At 31.6% G+C, this 27,458-nt stretch overlaps 1 protein-coding gene across 1 annotated transcript in view; it reads right to left on the reverse strand.

Moving 5' to 3' along the window:
* PCDH11X (Protocadherin-11 X-linked) overlaps positions 1–8,861 on the reverse strand; it is a 61,603-nt gene extending 52,742 nt beyond the window's left edge. The window contains exon 1 of the mRNA XM_051215180.1: positions 6,944–8,861. Coding sequence (XP_051068372.1) covers positions 6,944–8,578 — 1,635 coding nt within the window. The 5' untranslated portion in view covers positions 8,579–8,861. The remainder of the gene's footprint in view (positions 1–6,943) is intronic.
* Between the last annotated feature and the right edge of the window lie 18,597 nt (positions 8,862–27,458).

Genomic DNA, 27,458 nt, shown 5'->3' on the forward strand with positions numbered 1-27,458 from the left:
TTCCCAAATGTATACTATTAATACCACTGCTATTTTCTGTCATCCACCTTGTAAATGGTCTATTATTAATTAAAAAATGATTTACTTCAAATGTTAGTCAAACAACTAGTTAGGCTAGATGTGAGCTTTTCAAACTAAGGTTAGAAAACTTGTTGAAATAACTAAGTTTCAGTAATGTTTTCAACTCATACGATATACCAAAGTACTCAAGGTTGGTCTACTATTTTTAACTTAATGTTCATATAGCGCAAAGTACATATAACTGAGTACTGTAATCATACTTGGACATGCTCTAGAAATTCTATTGATCTTTTACATCAATAAGGAATATCACACTTGTATCAGACACTTTCTTAATATGGTATTATCTTCAGTCTATAATATACAACAAGACAGCCTTTTATCATATGTTTTTACTTGAGGTGTATTTATTCTAATTCAAGCTCTGCCCATTCAATTGATCAATTTGGTCTATTTACAGTTAAGATCAAATGATACTGTGTGTATGCGCTTCTTAATTCTTTTTATTTCTGTTTAAAAATTTCAAATCCTTTTCCCAGAGGACATAATTAACCTTATAAAAGGAACTTAATCAATTATTTGACATTCGTACATTCCAGATTATCTCCTACTGTAACTAATAAATCTTTTGTAAATAAGATGAAAATGTACGTTTTTTTCTAATAATGAATGTTTTACTTTTAATTGTAAACAACTGAATGTAACTTCATGAAGTACATATATATTATTCATTATTATATTCAAAACAGAATTGGAAGGAACATCTTTAACTGACTACAAACTGATTCACTAATACATTTTGTTCAACTATATATATTGTGAGGACGGCCCATGGGTGAAACTCAAGGAGGCTCTAGGAAGCTTACAAAGAGCTGAAAATATTCCATTCAATCATCTTTTGGAAGAATACTCCAGAATGCCTGCGTGTAGCTTCCCTCTTTGAACAAACGCTAATAACCCCTTGTATGCGGATTGAAGGATTATACTGATAATTTCATTTTCACTAAAATCCATAAATACCTCACAATTTTGTACCACAATTGACACTGTTTGGAATAGTATTCCTTTCACCTTTCTTCTGTCCTCATTTGCGACTTGGTGGGTTCTAGCATTCAAGCGCTCAAGTTATACTCGGTATATTAAGAATCTAAGCTCTAGATAGACCATATATATATATATATATATATATATATATATATATAGAGAGAGAGAGAGAGAGAGAGAGAGATGGATAAATCAGTCCGTACTGAACCAATATCTACGAATCATTAAAAAATTTCATATCTACCATTATATCATTTCTGTATGGGATCAGATAATGTGGACAGTATTCCTTCAGAAGAGCCTCTTGTATATAGTTTATACCCATATTACTAAGAATCATGTTTACAGATTGTCAGATATGGAACTGTCTCTTCAATAAAACATGATGGTTTTACAAAGTATACGACTTATTAGTACTTAGTTACTTACACTCTGTAGAACAAAAAGAAACGTCAGTACACAAGCATATAACATTTGGTCACTCATTATTCGATTTTCTGTTATACTTTTTTTTCTCACAGGATCGATCAAATGAATAATTCAGAAAATTCAAATCCATATTGCTCATGTTTAAAGATGGAAGAGAGAAGTAAAACAGTTTGAAAAAGATTTTATCAACACTATGGTTAATTTTATCTGATACTTTAAAATCACTAATTATTATTGTCTTTACTACAAATAGTAAAGATTATTATTCTTAAATGATTAGTTAAACAATGATAAAGGATTGACGAGATATGACGCAAGATCAATCTTATTCTCTTATAAATGTGCATATAAAAATATTTTTAAAAAATATATGAATAGAATAATAAGCGCTCGCGTGCGAGACCGCAGGTTGTGGGTTCGAATCCGGTGAGCAAGTTCTTGGATACTCATTGTTAAGTAGTCCTATACGAGAACGAAACGACCATTCAGTGTTTTCATGTATTCCAATGGTGATCTAGCTTTTATTAACTCATGAACTCAACTATTAAATTACTATAATCTCCACAAAAAAAACCCCTACTGATGAAAACAATAAAAGATAATAATGATAATAATAATAATAATAATAAACTTCTTTATTATTGGACATTGAACAGTTCATTGTTCAAATATCATTTTTGTTTAAATGAATTAATTATTTATTTACTTTTAAATTTGTTTTAAGATTTTATTTTAAAAATTTATTCAAGAAAAAAAACTTGAATAGAAAAAAAGATAAACAAAGAAAAAAGAAAGAAAGAAATTTCTTTTTCATATTGTATTGTTTAAAATGTTCATGAATGTAGTTTAATTAATAGATCAACAAATGAATATAGTCTATTGTTTATAGAATAGCTACATATATATGTACATGGACATATTTAAATGGAAAAACTGATTGTTTGTTTGTTTGTTTGTTGGTTCTTGAATCCTCTTCCCCCCTCTCTTCCTCTCCCTCTTCCCTTCTCTCTCTCTCTCTCTATATATATATATATATATATATATATATAATGTGGAACTTTTATATGTCAATCATATAAAATGGTTTTTGAGTCATTTTGATTAGTGTAGATGAAAATGAAATTCTATATAAAATAGTTCAATGTATTAAATTGACATGATTCAAAGAGTAATGATCATTGTAGTCAAATTTAGTTAACATCTAGGTAAATAGAATGTTTATTATTGTCATAGATAATTAAAAAGGAATCATTTTCAAGATCATGGTTTATATATTTTGTGAGCAAAGATGGATAGTGGCTAGTAGTGGAATTCAGGACGCACGATTAGCCCTATTTTGGACTCGTCAGTTAGATGTACCTTCATCGCAGAGTTGATGTTCACTCTAGGACTCAAACCCAGTAGAGTTCACTTCAAACGCCATCGCATTATCCATTTACTTAGTGAATCCTGACAGCCACCTGCTTGTGAAATGGGGTGAAATTTTAATTCACTTGGTGTTGTTTAACTTGTATCTTCCCAATGTTATTTAGGAATACAATTGATCAGTCTCTTGTTCACATATGTGCATCCTGTGCGGACTGCCTTAATTCGTAAGCTTTACAAGCAGGTACATGAAGGTATGTCTAGCTAACGAGTCCGAAATAGGACAAAACGCGCGTCCTGGATCCTATTGCTAACCACTACCTATCTTTGCTTTGATTGAATGCAGTTTTATTGTATTCTTATATCACTTCTGAATTTAAACTACGTTTTTAATTAAGTATTTATCCATAGATTTTTTTAAATTTTAAATCAATATATATTTAATTAATTATGATCTTGTTAATCACTTCGGTCTTAAAACTCTTCTAGATATACTGGAAGTTGTAAAAAATTTAGCATATTGTAGCTATCAGTGGAATTCAAGAAGCGTGTTTCCTCTTGTCTAGAACTCTTCAGCTTGATAAACCTGTTATATCTCATTGTTGTTGTATAGATTGAAACTCACACCCAGTAATTGTAGCATTAAAATAGAACGCGTTACGTACTAAGATATTGAGTTAAGACGTCCACTGAATAACTCAGTGGCTTTATCGATTGTATCCCTATTATTAGTGAATAGCGTAATGAAATACAAGGCGAAATTAATAGATTAAAGTTTCATTGTGAATATCAATACTAGAGTGCAACGACATCCAAATGATGGGTTTCAAATAATATGGAATATGTGTTGCTACTAGCCTAAAAACATCGATTCTATAAAAAACGAAAATAACATGGCCATATTGACACAATTCACACAGAAAGCACAAACGTCAACAAAGATTAACAAAATCCATGCGTAAGTCTTAACGATAGGCTGATTCATGACCTTACTAAAAAAGATAATATACATAAAATTATTAATTTCAGTAGTTGAGACCATGAGTCAATTGAAGCTAGACCACCATGGAAAACCTGGAAGCACTGGACGGCCTATTGCGAGACCCCTCCCACATCGCGAAATTCAAACCGAGGACTTATCAATCTCGCGCGCGAGCACTTAACCACTACACCACAGAGCCGGTCGGCATCTAATCTCTAACTTCAACCAATCCACGAAATTGAGCGATACATCTAGTGTTTATAAAATAATTTCATCTTTTAATAAATAAGAACTTTCGTCTAAACTTGATCGAATAGTTTCACAGTATGTGAGCACCGAGTTGATTTAAGACATTAAATTGGAAAAACGTATTCGTAAAATTTCAGTGAATAAATTTGAAGTCCAACGTTTCGCCTTCTTTGAAGAAGCTTGGACTAGATTGCAAGGCAAAACCTTAGATTTACTTCAACTTCATTCACTGAGATTTTACAAATACATTCTTCCTCTTTAAATCTTTTGTTTTCATTGAAAAACAAATTGTTTCACATATATATCTATATATCAGAAGTGAACTGATCATTAATTAACTACATTGTAAACCAACAGACTATATATATATTAAGTTACATTAGAATTCCAATGGATATAAGCCACTGAAATCCGTTACTTATCTCATGAAACACGATATAAAATGTTTGTTATTTTACATTCGATATGTATTATGTCATTGAGTTGTTAAATGGTAACGAAATGGTAAGAAAGATTTCTAGCTAGTGTAGATGATTTTGAAGGTGTTTCATCATTCATTCTGATTCACAACTAAATCATCTGGCTAAAAGAATGAAACTCTATCAATCTAAGTTGTTGACTGGATTCATCCAGTTTAGGAATGCTGATTATAAGAAGGAATATGAGTTAACCTATGATCAGCTTTTAAAGAAATTTCACAGCATTTTAGTATAAAAACTCTTACTTACAGAGTTGATCATATCCAGAATGAATTAGTTAAATGAATTACTAATATTGGTCATGTTAGAAATGTATTAAAAGAAAAACATTACACTTTTTGTAAGACTTCAAAATCTTGTATGAACAGAATTGAAAAGGCTTCTAACTAAGATAATATACAGCTATTCCATTCATAATGTAAATTACTTATTCAACAATGATCGTCTTTTAGTTATGTAGAGAAAATTCATAAATTATTGAAGGCTCTTTCAATGGATAGCCTAGTTTCCATGAGAATTTGTAAAGACAATACAGATGATGTAAACATGAAATGATTTCTTGAAATTTTCAATTCACTATTCGGATCATTGTTAATAAAGTAAATTTGGAAATAACGAGTATGGACATGAATCTAGTGAAAACATCTAATATTTATAAATATCATCAAATGAAGAGGAGGATGAAGAATCCTGTTTCTATACACTTCCAATAAAAACAGTAGTAAAACAATTACATTCATATAAAGATAGAGAACTGTAATAAGAAACAGATGAAATCAATGGATTGTAGAACTTTATAAAATAATGACCTCATTTCTTGTATCTATTGAATAAACTATGTATTAAGGTAACCAACTGTAAGAAAATGAACTCGACAAATCATTTATAATGTTCCCATAGATCCTCCTATATTGTCTACTGTGTTATTTAATATAACTAGTACTATAAATAATTGATTGTCCCTCTCTAGTCTAAAATGAAAATGAATATAAATAGTTCGTGGTACAATAAAGGATAGTTTTCTTCAGGAAAAATATGGGGAGAAATAGGAGAAAAATGACACTCTTTAAAGGTTGTAAACAAGTAAATGATAACAATCGTGGAAGAAAATAGTAGAATAGTTGTGATAATGCCAAGCAATTTACGACGTATTCATCTAATAAACTTCAATTCTCTATGAACGTATGTAGATATTTTAATAAGTAGAGAGTCAGTGGTGTCTTGTATACAACTAAGGACTATTCTGAAGAAGAAAAAGAAGAAGAAGAAGAAGAAGACATAAAAATGCTCTCCGAATGTTTCATAGAATAAATGGATAGTAGCTAGTAGCCGAATCCAGGATAAGGATTTCGTTCTGTCTAGGACACATTAGCTGGATATACTCAATACGTTATAGTCTTGATGTCCACACTAAAATTTTTACGCGGTATTTATAGTTTCAAACACCAATAAGTCATTAAATAAGCTTACTAGTCCGGACAGTCAATCACTTGTTCAGCCAAACAATCCAAATCGTTTTTAATAATCATATGAACATCATTCCAGTTGAACAAATTGTTGGCCATCTGAACTCAATAGCTCATAGATAATCTATTAGAGACGAGACTAAAAAGTACTGGGTTCGAGTCTAAGAATAAAAATCAACGTCATGATCTTGAAAAGCCTAATTAGCTAAATCTAAATAAAAATAAAACACAATTTATGAGTTTCATCTCTAATTACAATTCAGTTATTCTGTAAAATTTGAAACCCAGACAATCCTTATCGAATGAACATATGCTAATAGAAACTAGTTGAAAATTCAACCATAGAATCTAAACTATTCTATTCATAACTTATACATTTAATACGTTATATATATTACAATAATTTCAATGGTTAAGATCATGAGTCAGTTGAAGCTAGACATCTATGGAAAACCTGGAAGCATTGGACGGCCGTTTCGTCCTATTGTGGGACACCCCAGTAGTGCGCACCCACAATCCCGTCTCGCGAGATTCCAACCCAGGACCTATCAGTCTCGCGCCAGGCGCTTAACCATTAGACCACTGAAACGGCCGGCATCCGACGGTGTTAATGTCTAACTTCAACTAATCCATGAAATTGAGCGACAGATCCACCACTGTCTTCTGTGAGTTGCTTTCTCACAACAGACCTGGTTGAACTCCACTGGTCACTACTTCTCCCTAGAACTTCAGGATATACCTCTTGAAGCCAGTCACTAGTGAGCATATGTTGATCAATATCAGAGATGGATTTTTGTGGATATTATAGTAATTTAAATGATTAAGATCATGAGTCAGTTGAAGCTATATCTATATTATAATAATTGATATAATAACAAATGTTACATCATAAAGTGACTATTACTTACTTGATAACTATAACGTTTATTTGTATACATTGGTGAATTATCATTTATATCCAATATATGTATAGTTAATAATTCAATTGTTTTTTGTTTATTATTAATACCATTATCTTCACATTTTAATGTAACACGTAATTCTGGTTGTATTTCACGATCAATTGAACGTAATGAACATAATTGATATACACTAATTTTACCTAAATTTCTTAAATAAATTAAATTTAATTCATCTGTATGATCTAAATGACATGTGAATTGACCATTTTCATTAGAATCTTGATCAGAAACTGTAATCGTTGCAATCAATGCTCCAGGTAACTTATTTTCCATGAGATACAATGTTGATTTCATCATATCCATATTTGTAAATTTGGTTGTATTTTGTTGATATATGAATGATTTATAATTATCTTCTTGTAAAAATGCTGGTGTAATTGTAATTTGTGGTGAATTATCATTTTTATCTTGTATATTAATAATAATACGTGTTGTTGCTGTTAATGGTGGTAGACCACCATCTTCAGCAACTATATTAAATAAATATTGTGTTAATCCACCAGTATCATAATCTAATGGTGATCGAACAAGAATTGTACCAGTTTCACGATCAATTTTAAAATCTCTTCTTGCTACATCTGGAGCGGATAAAGCAAATCGATAAGTTACATGACCAAATTCTCCTTCATCTAAATCATTTGCTATAAGATTTATTGGTAATTTACTACCAATTGGGATATCTTCATCGATATTCACAATCATTTCACATGATTGTCCAATAATTAATTCTGTTTTATTTATATAACTATTATTACTATTATTAGTTTTATGGTTACAATGTTGAAAAATTGGTGAATTATCATTTTCATCAGCAACATGTATAATTAATTTCGCATAACCACGATTTCCTCCACCATCAACAGCAGCTACAGTTAATTCATAAGTGGATAATAATTCTCGATCCAATATACCATTGATAATCATTTGAAATATTGGTCCATTTGGACTAGGTGAATTCACAATTTGAAATAATGATAATGTATTATTATTATGATGATGATCATGATGATCTGAATTAGCTAATTCATATTTTATAATAGAATTTTCACCAATATCTGGATCATATGCTAATGGTAAATCAATAATAGTACCAATTAATGAATTTTCTATAATCCATATTTCTAATAATGGTTGATCAATATTATTTTTAGTTAACCATTTCGGTATATTATCATTAATATCACGTATCACAATACGTAAACTTAATAATCTACCATCATTAACAAAGATAACACTAGACCATGCACATATTTCTGGCCAACCACTTTCACTACATAATTTTCTATCAATATCTCTATCTAATAATTTACATACAATTAATTTATTAAATATAATTTTATCAAAATTAAAATATGTTGTATCTTGTAATGTAAATGTTATGTAATCATTTGTCTTATTATGATGATGATGACGATCTGGTTCCAAGTTGATTCGTCCAACTTCAGAACCAATTGGGAGATTCTCTTCAATAACAAATGTTATTACAATAGGATTATTTACTGATGTAATATAAATCAATCCATAATGATATAATAGAATATATAATATACTAAAGAATAATTTATAATGATATAAGAACATATCTCCTTAATATATATTACATAGATATTAGAATGATAACATCATTATAAGTAGTATGATAGAAATGAGTTACCATCCATTAAAAATGATCCATTTTGAAATAGGAATAATTTCTTAATCAGTATCATTATGATCATTGTTATACACAGAGTAACATAAATGAAAATATAATTTAGTTGAATAGCTCAGTATGAAGAGAAACTTCTCTTTTTTCTTTTTTTTTTAAGATTTTCTTTTCTTTAAAAAAAGGACGTAATTTAATTAAAAGAAATATCAAATGATTACACCAATCGGTATTATTTCTAATTCTTCTTTATATATATATTCTATTTCCTTTTTTGTTGTTGCTGTTGTTGTTACTTTGTACTCAAATGTTGATTGGTGATTGGCTAATGAATTGGTTGGATTGGTTGAATGATTAATTTACTAAATGTATTTATAAAGGATAAATTTAATACTAAATATATATATTTATATATATGTGGTATTTAGTTTATCATGAGTTTATTTTTGTGCAGATATACATTAAGATCGATTAAGATTATTTACTTACTTACATACATACGCCTGTTAACCCCAATCTAGCATGGGTTGCAAACCAAAATTCTTCAAGTCACTCTGTCTTGGGCCTTCCTTTCCGGTTCTATCCCATCTCTGTTCATTCTTCTCATGTCTGTCTCCATTTCTCGACGTAGTGTGTTCTTTGGTCTTCCTCTTCTTCTCTGGCCTTCAGGATTCCATGTACGGACTTGCCTTGTGATGCAGCTGGGTGCTTTCCCCAATGCGTGTCCTATCCACTTCCATCGCTTCTTCCTGATTTCTTCCCCCACTGGGATCTGGTTTTTCTCTCCCATAGTAGGTTGTTGCTGATAGTGTCTGGCCAACAGATTCGAAGTATTTTGCGTATACAGCTGTTAATAAACACTTGTATCTTTTGGATGGTGTTTTTCGTAGTTCTCCAGGTTTCCACCCCATACAGTAGAACTATTTTGACATTTGTATTGAAAATTCTGAGTTTGGTGTTGGTTGACAATTGTTATGAGTTCCAGATGTTCTTCGATTGTGAATATGATATTCTTGCTTTACCGATCCGTGCCTTCACATCCGCATCAGATCCACCGTGTTCATCAACGATGCTGCCCAAATATGTAAAGGTTTTTACATCTTCCAAACCTTCTCCATCAAGTGTGATTTGATTGATAGATTAAGATAGTTAACTAAAAATAAAAATCCGTTTTGTTTCAGGAATTGTTAGGATGGCTTTGAGAATCAAAACGAAGTCTGTAGAGGCTTTAAAGGAGCCGAAGAGACTATAACTAGTCAAAGCCTGATAGAACTTTCTAGAATATCAATGTGGCATGCTACGATTGGGCAGTAGTATAATTTGCCTCACTGCGGATTGGCTGAATTATAATCAACTCAACTAACTATAAATACCTATGTTTTTCTGTACATTTTTTTCATTCTTACACAATAATCACTTCAAATACTTCTTTTGTCTTCTGATTTGCGATTATGGGGTCCTAGACGTTCGAGTGTCACTAATCGTATATTGTATTTTACTGTAATCAAGTAGAGGACACAATAGTAATTTAAGTATTTTCCCATATATAGTTTCTAAAGATTTAGTGATGTGTTTTGACGGAAAAATGTTGAATATCAAAGTGTTAATTGTTCTCTTTTTTCAACAATAATTTCTCCAAAATGACAATCGCTGAAGAATAATTAAAAACCAAAGAGAAGTCGACTACTTGTCTTTCACACTCTAGTTTAAACAACAGTTACTAGAGTGTTTAAAACTGAAAAGAAGTATAGCACACTTGATGGAGATATATTACAACTTGATCGATACAATCCTATGAATACTGAGAAATCGACATAAATACAATAGTAATGACTATTCAATAATTAAATCGTTCAAATACATCTGTCCTATAGACATGATTGACGTAGAAAGCTTAATTATTACGTCGTTGACTAATATTAATGAGTGATGAGAGTATCAGTTATATCAAGATTTACAGATACATCTCATTGAAAAGTGTCAGCTGTTGCAAAACCTCGTTTCAAAGATTCATATTGATCGCATCCATTCACTTAATATCCACTAGAATACTGAGTTCTTAATACTAGTAATCGCAATGTAACTTGGTCAATGAAACACGATCAGCACCAAGGGTTCTGGACAAATACTAGATTGGTTTCTACTCATTGGACGATCTGTGTATACAGTTCTCCCAGATGTCATCAATTTACAATAATAATTATCTTCAAGTTAGTTACACATTTTGCTTTGAGTAAAAAGGTAACCATACTCATATTTGTTTAAAAATACTTTTAAATATAATCCTTTTTTAATTATGATATATAGAGCATGCAGTATTTCACATTTACTGATTATAAGCAGTCATTAGTTGGTTTATTATGGAACATTTATCTCATTGTGTGAGGCGCTGACTACTGTCTATAGCTTATATTAATCACATGTTGAGAGTAAATCTGAAGGCCAGAAATTCTTAAATATCTGTCTCGTTATAGTATAAGACTTTCCAAAGGTTATCATGCAAGTGCATTGATAAGAAGCCACAAACTAGGACAAAACAACTCCCCACTGGTTTTAAATAGTACTGATCTGGTGAACCGAATGAGATCAGTCAATGGCAATCAGAAGTAACGTGAAGAACAGCTGCATATCAATGCCTAAGAATTGGAATGTTTTTCAAAGGAGTAGAGTTATATATATATATATATATATATATATATATATATAGAGAGAGAGAGAGAGAGGGATTTTATTCGGTATTACAATACACTCTCACACTCAAGTAGTCAGCTGGGGGGTAGTGCACAGCCCGTCATGTATCAGCATTCGATTTTGGTCGTCCCCTATCATAACAGGTACGTCACCTGAAGCCAACTTCTGACGAATATAAGCTACAAGACAAGCCAATCTCCACAGAACTCCTTTAACCAAAAAAATTATTATCGCTACTATAATCGGTATATTATTAGTAAAGGAATTTCACCTAACACATATAAACGACTCATTTTTCACATATGGACTGGTTGGATAATAAGTCAATGACTTCACTCCAACTTTATAGGCAGTCTATGACCTGTCATCAAAACCTTTAATTAAATACCCTAAGGTAATCCCTACTGGGTTTGTGCACTGTTGATATTAATTCCAGATTAAAAATACTTTCAAAATACATGGAGTTTTAACAAGACATCTTAGTAAATTTATTCATTTATCAACAAAAAAATGCCATCCGGTGTAAAAAAAAAAACAATGCTATCGCATATTTACAGGTGATATTTATTACAAATTCACCTCATTAAAAAATATGTAACAAAGGACAATTATTTCGTCCTAGTAGGTGGTCCCTTAATGTCCTCATAGTGCGTAGAACCCATGATTTTTATATTTCTGTGTGAGTGATTAGCTATTACTTCACATTGCGATTCACTGATGAACACTGCGTGCTGGAGCTTGACAGAAATCCACTACCATCGGTAGGTAACTGACTCATTCCTAATACTGCTGGTCCATAATCTTACTGAAAATAGTATTGTTCGTCTATATGTGTTGTTCTCAAACATTTATCCACTGCTGAATAGTCGTTCTTCAAGTGGTGACAATTCATATTGAACACTATAGTGCCTTCAACTTCTTCATAGGTTAGTATGAAGTCATGGAGACAGTTGGATTTGATTAAGATCAAGAACTGTTCTAAATTAGAGGATCATTAGAAAACTGGAAGCAATGGACTACTGTTTCGTCTAAGTATGTGACTTCTCGTGCCATCACTAGTGCATAGCTATGAGAGGAAATTCTCAGAATTTTAGTAAGAAGCTGTGACCAGTGGAGTTCAACCGTGTCGGGTTTGAGGAAGATGCCGATTAAAAAAATGGAAGATAATCACTTAATATCTCGGAGCGGTCGAAGTTAAGCTTGTATATTACTGGATGTCTACTTAGCGATACGGAAGATAAGGGTTCGCGCTAAGCCGAAAGCCCTGTGTTTGAATCCCGTTTCAGCTATCATATATCCGAATTGCTGAATATCCTCATGCTGGATTAAAAAGCCATCCATTTCTCCCATGTTCGCAATGGTTGTCTTACTTAGATTGGTTAGAGGTCTTAATATGATCAAATTTCACTTGTATATGTTTATATTTTTCAGTTGATATAATGAATACGACTGTTCATTCTTTATCGGTATATGTGCTCCCTGTGAGAGTCACCTCAGTAATGTCAAATATTTCCAAATATTTTAATAAAGATGGAATTTAAAACACAACTTTTGATCCGTTCAAAACTCATCAGCTTAATGTACCTGCATCCTAGGTACTTAATTCGAGTCCCAATGTAAATATTAATATTAAGTTTAGGATATATCAAGCTAGCAAGCCCAAAATAATAAACAATGCACGGACAGTATTGCACTGTCAGCCACTATCCGATTTGATTAAAACAATTATATTTCTATGTTGTATAAAATATTCATTGTGAATAAATGAGTATTTAAATATTTCAGTTAGATTTCAGAGTCATGTGTAACATATTGTATCTCATGTAAGATCACTTTAAATTTGTCATGAAATAATCCCAATAGTTTAAGTTGTTACTCTGAAATGTATCAAAACCCTAAGCGGTAACTCAAGACTTTTGCTCTCATAAAATCACCTTTTTAATAACCAAACTTTATGTAATTTATATCGTAAATATTGTTGGCTTTATTCATTGAAACGGTAGCTCAATGGCTTTGGATCTTAGTTTACAGTCATTAAGTTTCAGGTCGGAAGCCCGTTTGGCCCATTTCAGTTTGGGTCACTGGGTAGTATTACTAGCCCTCATACCCAAAATATGGATCAGTCAAGTACACGATTCTGTGCCTGGTAACTGAATTATTACTTTTTTCAGAAATGTAGTTAGTCGAAAAATGAAACTTCAATAGACATCGTAATTAAATTATTTCATTAATTTGCATTTTATTTTGTGATAGTATTATTAACAACAAATGAACAAATTTTACTTATACAGAAGTGAATTAAATGCTTTACACTAATTAATAAGGATTACATAATGATGTAATTTTGATCTATGTAAGTAAATCTAAACTTATGAATGAATTCAATGAGTGAACTCAATACAACGCTCTTTATATGAACTTTTAGTATCTCCACTAACACAGTAACTCGTGATCAACCCACCCCCCTGACTACTGAGAAGACAAACAATAGTCAAATATTTATTATCTACTCTTGATACATAAAAAAACCTTAGGAATTCATATCCTTTTAGACTGCCGTTGTGAATCAGTCATTCACAATAAATGTTTTCAGTCACCTGATTTCAAGATAAAACTTACAGTTTAAATATTCGAAATGATTATTATCAAAGATCCCTTTTAAATTGATTTCAGTTGAATGTTTAAGAAACATGCCATATCTCAACACATAATAATATTGGTTTATCCCACAATATTTGATATTGGGGAAAAAAGTGCTTTATTTGTGAACTTGTGATCAACACCGCTGTCAATCTATGTATGTATGTATGTATGTATGTATGTATGTATGTATGTATGTGTGTAGGTAGGTAGGTAGGTAGGTAGGTATGTGTATTTGTCAAGTGCAGTATGAACAATACAAAAAAAACATTAGACAAAAATGAGATATGACGATCACAACTGATTAAATATTTATTTAAGTATGTTCGTTTATCTAACCTGTTGAATGGTTAGAATGACTATTTACGTAAATATACTTTGTGAATACTTGATAAATGGCTCCATTTTTCTAATAGAAATGTAATAATTATTAATTATCTTACGTATATCTATCATTAATAACATGGGTTTCAATTACCTTGGTGTTAATATTCTGAACTTCAGTTCTATTATTATTCATTTACATAAGTATTCCTTGTATAGATCACTTCAATATAGTCATTCTGTTACAAGATTATATAGAATTACTAGACCGTGGCTAGAATTACAATGTATGATCTATTGTTTTGTTCTATTTTGAACTTATCATTTGGATGTATTTGTACCCTAGTTGATGTTCACTCCTGGACTCTAACCTAGTATCTTCTGATTCAAACGTCAACAATTTATCCATTTAGCCAGTGAGCCCAGATAACTACTCACTTCTGCTACCAATATGAATCCTAACTAAAAATGGAAGAGATATTATTATTATCCCATTGCTGATATTCCTTACAGGCTGCTACCATACGGACATCATGACAGATGTCTATACATAATAGATGGAATGTGCTAAGCAGTGGAATCCAGGACATGTGTTTCATCCTATTTGGCACTCGTTATTTGTATGTATTTGCATGCGTGTTGATGTTCACTATGCAACTCGAACCTGATATCTATCGCCTCAACTGTTCAGTACGTTATTTAGCGAGTCGCTGTGTCAATATTATCACAAACTTGTTCGACGGGCATCTTGGATTCCAATGATAACCACAATGTCTATTTTATAGAAACTTATTTCTTGGAATCTAATATCTTCAGAGTTATAAAAATTTCATTTATTCAGGACACGACAAATGTAAATAGATTCTCATAGATTAAATCTTGTAAATACATCGTTGATTATTATTCTAAATTTCAGTCGCTTGTGTTCAACTATATATTTATATTCATCATAAACAAAATACCTTGAGGCTATATTTACCCTATTTAACTTTGTATTACATAAAGTACATGTTTTATTCATCAAAAAGCAAATTTATGATTAGTTTTCTCATTAGTTAAGATTCATTCAATAGAAATTCACTTAATCTATTACTTCTCATACACCAAATATTTGTGACACTGATACTTTAGTTATTCTTTGAATTTCTTTTAAATTACAACCAATGAATTCTGAATGAGTTAAAAGCTCCAATTGAAGGTCAGCTTAGAGGTGTACTAATCAAAGTTTATTTACATGATTATAGATCACAATGAGATTCTGAAAAATCCTATTGGGAAATCGTTATATCCCGATAAGAATAATGAATGGTGACTGTTGGAATCTATTTCTGACCTAATACAATACATATATTTTTATCGTATAATTGTTAAGTAACTAAACTATTCATATTCGTGTCCCTCTGATTATGAGCTTTATTTTGACCTATGAACTATTATTATACGATTTACCATTCTTGAGTTTTGCCCGGTCTATCAATTACTACCTCCCACATTCTCAACCACTTTTGGCTTATTCTTGTACAAATGTCGTTTCATATTTTATGGGACGGTGTGGCCCGTCTAGTTGCTATATAAACCCAGTATTTTTGAAATAAATGATTCATATTGCAGAGGCTAAGATTGGTGTTCTGGATTTAGCAGGCTGGATTAGGCGGGAAGTAGGACCGATAAAGACTCTAGACTGCTCGTTTTATGTGTAATTGGTCCGATCGATAAATCACTGTTCTCAAATTGGTTGTATCATCACGTGATACATTAGTAGGACACATGGCACAAGTTATAACAGAAATACCATAGATGGTAATAGCCTGCATATAAGTCATGTTGGTTTAATTTTCTCAAGAACTACTAAACATGTGTATTCACATCATAAATTAATCCATTCTACTGATTAATATTTTCAGTAGTTAATATATCTGGATGATAAAATATGCAGGTAAACATTTGGTAACCAGGATTGGTGAAATATTTCGCTCTTATTTTGTCTAATCAATAACTTGATTACCATATAAAGTACACGTCATAGCCAGCAAATTAATCAGGATCAAGATAACAGCATTTCAGCTTTGGAGTTAAAATACAAAAATTAATGTTAGCTGTCAATCTCGTAATCAGTAAATTGGTTGAATGTAATTTTAATTGATAATAAGCCGATTATACCCTCATAGAGTAAAAATGACATAGTATGAATCCCATGAGTTACAGAATTCTTACTCATTCCAAAGTGAATTACATTCAAAATTAATAAGAATAGCCATTTTATTGATTTATTGGCTCAGTCAGATATAGATCGAATGATAAGCTAAATGTTATTGACTAAGATTCGGTCTTCCATTATGACAAACGAAACAAGTGTTAAATAGGATGAAACATATATTCTGTATCCTACTGCTAATCACTTATCCATTTTAAAAATAGCTTGTGACAAGGTACGTATATCAAGGCAAACTGAAGATAATGTGCATATTCTAACAAATACTGACCGAAATTCAGTCTTGAATGTCAAGAGTGGAATAATTCAAACCTTGATTAATAATAATATTTCAGTTTGATACTCATCCAGCGTGATGGATCAACGATCAAATACGAGTTTTAATTCTAGATCAACCTTTGGTCTGAGAAAAAACCACATGCCATTGAAGATATTTCTGGTTTATTTATAATCAATTTGTCGATAAAAATATATCTTTAAATAAAAAAACTGTACTAAAATAAAAAAATGAAATCAGGATTATCCAATTTCACTTATTAGTTGCTAGTCTATTTTAATTCTTCCTATAATACACACTCTCAGTAAGTCTCATTCCCTCTCGCTCACTTTGTATCACTGTTAGGTCCCGAGAAACATAATGAATGGTAAATCTGGGATCCTTTCTATGGACCAATACTAAACGTATATTTTTATCGTATGATTACTAAATAACTAAACTATTCATATTCATATTCCTCTTATTATAAGCTTTATTTTGATCTATGAACTCTTATTATACGACTTAGCATTCTTGAGTTATACCCAGTATATTAATTAATACCTCCCTCACTCACAGCCACATCTGGCTAATTCTTGTACCAATGTTGTTTCATATTTTATTGGTACGTTGTGGTCTGCTTGATTGGTATATAAACTCAGTATGTTTGAAATATAAGGATTAATATCGCAGAGGCTGAGACTTTTGTTCTGGACTTATCTGGCTGGGCTAGGCGGAAAGCAGGGCCAACCAGAACTCTAGACTGCCCGTTAAATACGTCACTGCTCTCTCGTCGGCGGTCACAAGTTATAACAATCACATTGATTACTTCGTTTGAAATAAAGTGAATCTAATCGTTGATATAGAGTTCGATAAAACTGAAAACATAGAAGCTATACAAACTTCTTTTTTTTTTTAGAATTTCTACTTAAATAAAAAGTTATATACATATATATCATCACATGATAAAATAAAATAAATGTGAATATAATCCAGATAGTATGGCGTAATACGAAAAAAAATAATAATCATGCCAAGTAAACTGTTTGAAACAAATCTCTCCTTACCGAAACCCACAACAGCAACGATAATAATAATAATAATAATAAGGAGAATAATGACAATTACCCCAGTTTATATCTCTTCATTTGCGTCATCTTGTTAGTTTGTAGTCTTTCTCTCTTGCTGTGTTGCCTATTCTTGATTGTTTGTTTTTGTGTTATTTCTTTTTTTCATAATAAAAGGCTAAATTTCTATAATCACTAACTTGCTCATAAATTAACCAAATTTTATTCTTTTGTTTCCATGATAGTAATAATAATATCTAGACATAGAAAGAAAAAAGGAAAAGATATTTAGAAAAGAAAATAATAAAAACGTAAAATTGTCTACAAACAATTAAGTTTTAATATTTAAAAAGAAAACGATTGAAAAAGGGTATTATTTACTTAACTTTTTGTTAAATTTGCCAGAGGATTAAAATTTTACCAAAAAAAAAACAAAAAAATGAAAAAAAAATTGTATCCGTTTCATTTGAGCACCAACACACACACACACACCAATGCACGCATAGAAAGTCAGACAGTGAAATAGTAACAAACCAATAGGGTTTATCGATAACCCAGTAAAGATAAATAGTAAAATAGACATACAGACACACACACATACATCTAAGCACACACATATATATATATATATATATATACACACAAAATATTCATGTAATTTAATTACAATTCTATTCATAAGATGAAAACTAGTCTTTTCTTTAATTCATTAGATGGTTGTAATTTATACACTATTATATAATTTGTGAATAGGGGTCATTTCATTAGTACATTCAATTCATTATTCATATTTTGTCATTGTATACAACAAATTAAATTAAACACCATTGTAAAAGTAAAATGAATTAAATTGAATATCTGATTCTCCTTTTTCTTTTCTTTTCTTGACACATTTGATTCACTACAAGGAAAGAAAAAGGAGAGAGTAAAGAAAACACATTGTTTTTGTTATTGTTGTTGTTGTTAACCTAACTGGTTACCTTACAAATGCTACGTTTTATAGGCAGATGTAAATCCCAAAGAGAATATGTATAGCACCTCATTGATAAGTGTAAACTATTATTGAAAACACTAAGTTTTCAGCTTTCTGTATAAGTAATACAACATAGATTAATATGACGACTATGATTTACAGTACCAGATGTTATAGAGTGGCCTAACCGAACATTATAACTTTAATGAATACTACAGAATTACTTTTTTTTTTTGAATGTCAATTAGAATACTATGTAAATCATGGACCTTACTAGAGTTCGTATACTATTACACAATTCAATTGAGTAAATAAATCGTTGACTTCACATACAACTAAATCGTCTCCTTAACATTAATAAATAGGGTATGTATATAAATAATATAAAGACTGAAATTTCATACTTTTTTTTTTACAATGAATCCACAAATTAAATTAAGCATCATTGTAAATCAAATTGAATTGTGTTTCTCTTGATTCATTTAAACAACAAACTTAGAATATGAAGAGAAAAGTTTTATTTTGTTGGTCAACACATTCGTTTTCTTTAACAAAAAGAATTGTTGTTTTTGTTGTGATTAGTATCATTGTTACTATGATAAGAAAATTTCTTCATTATTCTTTATCTAAGTGTGAAAAGATAACATTCATATTAGATTAAATTCATTGACATCAAATATATCATTCAATCTATAATGTTCTATTAAATTCACAATGTGCTTCTATGATAATCATGAGTGTTTGAATTATAGTATGAACTAAGAATCTCAGAAATAACGTAAGTGGATCAAGAAGTACTAGACAAACACAAACGAATGTACTGTATTTAGAATTCAAAATCAAGCATTCAACAAGTACAATGGAATCATTAGTTCATTCAAACACCATAGTTTCACTGATTCATCCATTACATACTACTAGAGCTATTTGGATTCCTATTCAGAAGCTTAATCTTTGTACTCAGTATAAATTTATACAATTAATTCTACTCTCTACTTTAGCTGTCTATATAGATCATAATAGAGTGAATTTTAATAGTTATTTGATTACTCTGATTTTTTTCAAAATTTCCATACATTTTGTCCGCTCTCACGCTCTTACATCATTTTAAATATTCATCTGTCTATACATACGTAACTAATATTAGATTTATTTGTTATCAAGGTATTTCACCTATCAGATATTACGTAATCTGTTAACTGTTGTTCTCCTTAATTCAAACCTTAATTCAGTACTGTACGACTTTGTTACTTTGCACTAAACTGAACGATATGATTAGAAAAAGAAAATACAGCAACCTGATTCATTTGGTATTGTTTGGCTTGTATCTTCCCATCGAGGTTTAAGACTGCAATTGATCAGTGTGTTATTGCCATATGTGTATACTGTGCGTATGCCTCGATATTGCCTTAATTCACAAGCTTTTTGTAAGCAGTGTTGGGTGTGGCTAACAGTGGAATCCATGAGCGCGCTTCGTCCTATTTGGGGCTCGCCAGCCGATGTGCCTGCATCTCAGAGTTGATGTTCACTATGGGACTCGAACCCAGTACCATTCGCCTCAAACGCCATCGCGTTATCCACTCAGCTACTGAGTCCTGATAGCCAGAGTGAACATCAACTCTGAGATGCAGGTACATCCAGCTAACGAGTCCCAAATAGGACGAAACGCGCTCCTGGATTCCACTGCTAGCCACTATCTACCAGTGCTTACAAACAGCAACCTCATGTTTGTTACTTTTGCCAAGTCGTCTCATCATTATCATTGTCAGTATATAACGAAACATTTATCTTGAAATTAAGCAAATCTTCATAAGTGCAGTCATTAAAAATTTCTTTGTTTTATTCACAAGAACCATTAAATCTTATTAATTTAACCAGTTCACATCTGGAAAACCAATAGATTTCGTTAAAAAAACTGATCTCGAATACATCATTACATTTTTCATTAGTTTTTATGATTTAAAATTGAATTCAGTTAATTTTAATTTAAAACAAGATGAAATTATCAGTATGGGGTTGTGAAGATTGTTAAGTTTTTGATTGAGTTTATGAATCGATTAATGTTAGATCATCACTGAAAACCTGGAATCATCGGACGGCTGTTTCGTCCTATTGTAGGACTCCTCAGCAATGCGGGAGGGATCGTGAATGCTCACCAATGAAGAATCTCACAATAGAACGAAACGGCCATCCAGTGATTCCAGGTTCTTCAATGATGATCAAACATCAATCGATTAATGATTTCAATCAAAAACTAGGTGAAATATTGTCTTGTTTATTTAATCAATAGAGCAATAATTACATAACTTTTTATAAGTTAATTTCTATCCAATAATTATTGTCTACAAGATACCTTTTAGGCAAATTTTAAAGATTCCATTATTTTGTATCATAATTGCCGTCAAAATAAGAGTTAATTTCGAACTTTTAATTGGCATTTTAAGTTGTAAAATGGTTATTAGTTAGTGCCAAGTCATTTTTTTCTAATGCTCAGTTTATTATAACCATTTAAACATCAGAAATTGCCGATTCTCATGAGATATATGATGAGACATCAGTTGAAAATGGATTATTTTATTAAAGCTTTCACATATACAGAGAGACTAACACATTAGTGATTGGTAAATTGAAAATAATCTGAGTTGTGGTACACTGTGTATAATACCAGTCGCAAGTTGACAAAGTACATCAGCATGATGAAATGAAGTTAAGAACATGAGTAGTAAAGGAATCGAAATAATTGTACTATCATTAATAGTAATCAAAACTAAATAATGAGAAAAGTTTCTGAGAAAATGAGAGTAAATGTATGTGTAAATAAATAATGGAGACCAAGTTTTAGAATTTGATAAAGAGTGGGTAGTTATACACCAATGTAACCTATTCTGAGCAATATCATCTAATGTCTCCATCTGTTAGTCACGATATTCGTGTACACATCATGCTGATAGTCTTTGTCTATCAACACCGCACAGTTCAACAGTCAATGATTTCATTAAGTGATAATCCACTTCGGTTTCCCACCTTTGTCTTTCTATGAACCAAAACTCACATCGACTAACACTATATTTTGAAGCAGACAGCTTAAGAACATACTTAACACATGTCCCAGCAACCAAAATAGACAAACAATTACATCTTCAAGTTTCTTTTTAGTAATATACCCTTCATCAACCTTGTGCCTACTTCGTGAGTAAATCTAGGTATATAATATACTACTTGAGGTATGACAAACCCCCTCTCAAGAATAAGATGTTTATATGAGTCAGTAATTTAGTTATGTTCTCTAATCGTCAATGCTGCTAGAATTATATCGAAGACGTTGGTCAAGATACAAAATTATCTTATTTTTTCCTGACCAGTTGGTATTATTCAAAACATCACTGCTAACCAGAAAAATAGAGTGAGTACAAACACTGAAAAAATTCGTTTTAATTTAAAAAATGGTCGCGCAATATTGTGGCTTGGTTAAAGTCAGACATTAACTTCGTTGGATGCCGGCTCATTGGTCTAGAAGTTAAGCCTTAGCGTGAGACCGAAAGTCTTGAAACAGAGTCGCACGTATAGGATCGTGGATGCGCACATTTAGAGAGTTACATACTAGGATGAAACGGCCATCCAATGCTTCCAGATTTTTAATGATGGTCTAACTATGATCAGCTCATGATTTCAATGAAACTCAACAAACTCAACAACCTCTTCGCGACAGTTATCAACTGGCGAAAAGGCCGTTCAGTGCTTACAAATTTTCCATAGTTGTCTAGCTTTAATTGACTCATGAACCCAACTATTAAATTACTACAACCTCCAAAAACCCCTTTCTGCAAATAGTAAGTGACAAATAAGGGTCAATGTTAGTTTATTTATGGTAGCCTTCTGTTTATGTCCCATCTTCTCTTGAATGACTCAGTTGAAGTTGCAGGAAATCTGAGTTTCCTTATAAACAGTAGCTTCTAGCTGGTATAAAAATTTTCAATTTAGGCATTACAAGGGCTGTATTAACCATGGTCTAAAATATTGACATCTTGGCATGTTTTCCATTAATAAAATTTCATATTTAGTTACAAATTCCAGTGATATTTATGTCAAAGAAAGGAAAACATAGTTCACTCTCATTAAGTTGATCTGTAGCTTTCTCTTAGAATGAAAACACTAGCATGTACATAACACATTATGTAGATACATCTTTCTGGTTGATGTCAGCCAGTGTATGTTACTTTGGCAAAATTACGGGGATGGTTCGAATCGTGGAGAAAAACAGCCTATTAGTTCCATGGTGGAAGGTTTGTGGATACTATTCATTTTGAAGGTACCTTACATTTTGAACAGATTAAAAGTAAATCACAAATAAAGACCTCTTTATGATAAGAAACTTCTCATCAAATCAAACTGTCTCTATAAATGTCTCATTTTGACAGTTATTACTTTTCTATTGGTGAGTAACTTCCAAAAGAATGCCCACTATTCTAATCTGATGTTGTGATCGGTGAGTTAAGTCATTTTGTCAGCATAACAGATCCTAACAATGTCAATTAATATTTGTTATAACTACAAAAAGTGGTACTTAAAACAGAGGAAACTGTGATTTACACGATTCAAAGAAGGAGAGGACGTATCAATTGAAGATTTTGTCAGCCCTCAATAAATATAATAACTGTCAATTATTCATCAAATGCTCTCATTTATATACAAATTTTACTGACTCTGTGGTGTATGCTACTAATATCCTCAAATATAAGTAGTATATATCATCATCGAAATTGAAATACCTGATGACTTCGATGTTTAAAGCAATAATTATTGAGTTTAGACCTCGTCGTAAAGATTAGCATAGTGACATACTAAGAAAATCCAACGGAAAAGTCACAAATATAATAAAACACGTCTCCTGAATTCCACTGCTAGCCACAGTCCAAATATGCTAAGACAAGTGAACACGATACTTAACTTTGGTATATATATATATATATAGTATTTTGTGATTAGATGGTGGTTGGAGGTAGTTGATAGGAAACCATGGACCCGGGTTTCGTGCTACTTGGCACTCGTTAGCAAGGTGTACCTTTAATTTTGAGGAAACTGGTGCTCCCTGACAGATTCGATCTCGTGTCACCCAACTTCACAGTCAGAGACGTTACCACTGAGCTATCCGGGCCGCGACCAACCTCCTGTAGGATTGAGATGTAGTAGTGATAGTATTTTGTGAAAACTCTTTTATACTTTTCTTGCTAAACAGTGTTGGGGTGTTCTATATAAATATTTGTTGATATTTGAATTTCAATAACGCAATGAGAAGATAAAGTTTATCAAAATTATGTAATATATTTGTGCAATACATCTCGAACAATTTGATCACACATATACTTGTTAAGACATTTATATATGAAAATTAAAAGGTTAACTAGACAGATTAAAGGTAAGAAACAATAATAATAAAGTACACAAAAACAAATGTGATTACCATTCTGGATAAGAAATCAATATTACCAGGGTAAGTTAATTGTAAGTATAAATTGTTCTTGAATATATAAAGGGGGCTTCAATTTCATAAATAATTACTACCTAGAAGAGATTCTTAGAAAAGTTGGCTAGATGAAACATTGAAATCAGTTGAATTTCATTATAAATATAATTTTCTTTTCCCAATAATCATTGGAATGTTTACATTTGTCATTGAAATAAATCATTATTTGTCATAATTGTTTTTTCTTTTGACATAACAACAAAACAAAGTGATTATATAACTAAGATAAATGATAAATCTTTTTTTTACATAGTTGTAGTTTATTACTCTAATTAGTAATATAAATATTATTAATTAAATTAAATTAAGAATTATAGATTACATAACTTCTGTTTATAGCAGAAGGGGTTTTTTGGAGATTGTAGTAATTTCAACAGTTGAGATCATGAGCCACTTGAAGCTAGACATTAACACTGCTGGATGCCGGCTCAGTGGTCTAGTTGGTTAAGCGCCTGGCACGAGGCTGATAGGTCCTGGGTTCGAATCCCGCGAGGCGGGCTCGTGGATCAGCACTGCTGGGGAGTCGTACAATAGGATGAAACGGCCGTCCAGTGTTTCCAGGTTTTCCATGGTGGTCTAGCTTCAACTGACTCATGATCTCAACTGTTGATATTTCTGTTTATATCTTGTCTTAGTTGCCCCCATTTATTATTATTTTTATTTTGAATCCATACTGTCATATTTTTTTAGAAAAACAAGAATTAAGGAAGTACATATAACAGGTAATAATCATAATACTGCTCGTGTGGTATGGGTTACTTATATCCACATAAGTAGTATATAACGGTAGTCAGACATAGAACGTAGTTCAGTAGAAGGTCGATGAGGGAAGATCGGGAACGGAACGCAATTGGTATGAAAACGCATGAACAATAAAATCTGAGACAATGGATTGATGTTTGCAACAGAAATTTAAATCTAAGACAAGTTTCGCTGAAACACCCATCAAAAATCATGGGAAATAAGATAAAAGTTTATAATATCGCAACAACGTGCACCCATAAACCCAATCACAGATTGGAGCATCAAAAACCTTAAACTCATTATATGTGAAAGTTATATATATACTCAGCGCCCAATTTCTGTCAAAATATTCGTTCAAATCTTGACGAATATTCGTATATATGTCTTTTAAACTGTTTGCTAGATTTTCAAGTAGTTGACATAACTGATAATTTTACAGAATACTGCTTACATTTATACATAGTCATATATATATATATATATATATATCATTGAGATCATGAATCGATTGATGCTATACCACCATTGAAAACCTGGAAGCACTGGGCGAAAGTTTCGCCCTGTTATGGGACTCCTCATTAGTGCGCACCCACGATCTCACTAGTGTGGTCTGAACCCAGGGTTTTCGATCTCATGCGCGAACGCGATTCATGATCTCAATCAAAAACTTATTAATCTCCTCAACCCCATACCGATAATTATATATTTAGCATACTAACAATCATCGTATACGATTCATGCCAAGTTTTTAAAAACAATTCATTTATATGAATTTTTCATCTTCAACCTACAATGTGAGTGAATTTTATAGAATAATTAAAATTACAGTGAAAATTACTAGTTCAGTAGTTTATCAGACAATCTGAAACTAATGAGATGAAGTTAAAGATTTATGAGTGTTTTAGTAATTAGTAACACGCAAATTTAAGCCAACAAAAATCAATTAATTAACTATTCAGACGTAATTTCGATAGTTTACATCATAAAATGACCGTAGTTAGAAAACCATTGAAAACTAACAAACACTGATCAATTTGGTTACATATAATCGGACTCCTTTATCAACCACCTCACTGACGATTAGTAAAAAGTTAAACAAACGGAATGTTTTTTAATGGTTGAATTCACGAATCGGTTTACGTTAGATCACCGTTGAAAACCTGGAAGCACTAGACAGCCATTTTGTTCTGGCGTGGGGCTCCTCAGTAGTGCTCGTCCACGATCCCACGCCCAGAAATCGAACCCAGGACCTTCGGTCATGCGCTCACACTTAGCATTTAGACAGTTGAGCTAGCATATAACGGTATTGGTGTTTAGTTTCAATCAATCCATGATCTTGCACAACACTTCACCCATTGTCTGAGGTAAGTAACTGTCCCACACTCAACACATTGGACTCCAGTAATCACGGCTTCTCACTAGAACTCCAGAGATTTCATCTTGAAGCTAGTCGCCAGTGAGTACATGATGATTATTATCAAAACGGGAATTTGTGATTTCAGTTATTTTATTAGTTGAATTCATGAGTCGATCTAAGCTAGACCACCACTGAAAACGGAAGTCCAGTGCTTCCAGTTTTTCAATGGTGGTCTAGCTTAGATTGACTCATGAATTCAATGATTAAAATTGCTACAATCTTCACGAATCCCTATTTTGATAAAAAAAAAGTTTACAATCATTGATTTGTAAATAAATGTAAGAACTTAATGTGGGGAACATGTTTCGCCATAAAAGAATAATGGATTTGGCCATAAACTACAAATCTATAATGTTTTGAGGTTTACATATTTTGTAAACTATGAAAATTCATTACTGAAATTCATTTATGACTGAACAATTTCATAATTTGACTGAAGGTAAAAATTTACTAATATTAGAAGCTGTTTTAGATGTAAAACGGGAACGCACTTAAACGAATTTCTCACATTTTTGCGCTTAGAGTTATATGATATCATGGATACACATTTTGAAGAGTTCCATACGAAAAATAAACTTCTGTTTAGTCCACTTTAGTTGTCTAGGTAAAGTCAGTTTATCATGCAAAATATGCATCCAACTTGTGTTTTCTATGAACAATAATACCTAGAACAATAATGATTGAAGTGTTATCAAAATACCTGTTCAATATGTCTTAGTGCACACATTTTTGTTCAAATACATAAAGATATACCATGTTGAGAAAGAAATTATCTCTGTCTGTAATCACATTCAAACTTGGAGCTAAACTAGTGATGGCATGTAAATAAAAATAATATATATCTAACCATGAAATCCCTAAAAATTTGCTTAAATTCGACATTGTTTACTTTCAATGCAACATTATACAAACAAACTAATGAGATAGCAATCGGATCCTCCATGTTTCCGATTGTAGCCAACCTGTTT

Source organism: Schistosoma haematobium, chromosome 2 (genome assembly GCF_000699445.3).
Source record: "Schistosoma haematobium chromosome 2, whole genome shotgun sequence".
NCBI lineage: Eukaryota > Metazoa > Platyhelminthes > Trematoda > Strigeidida > Schistosomatidae > Schistosoma > Schistosoma haematobium.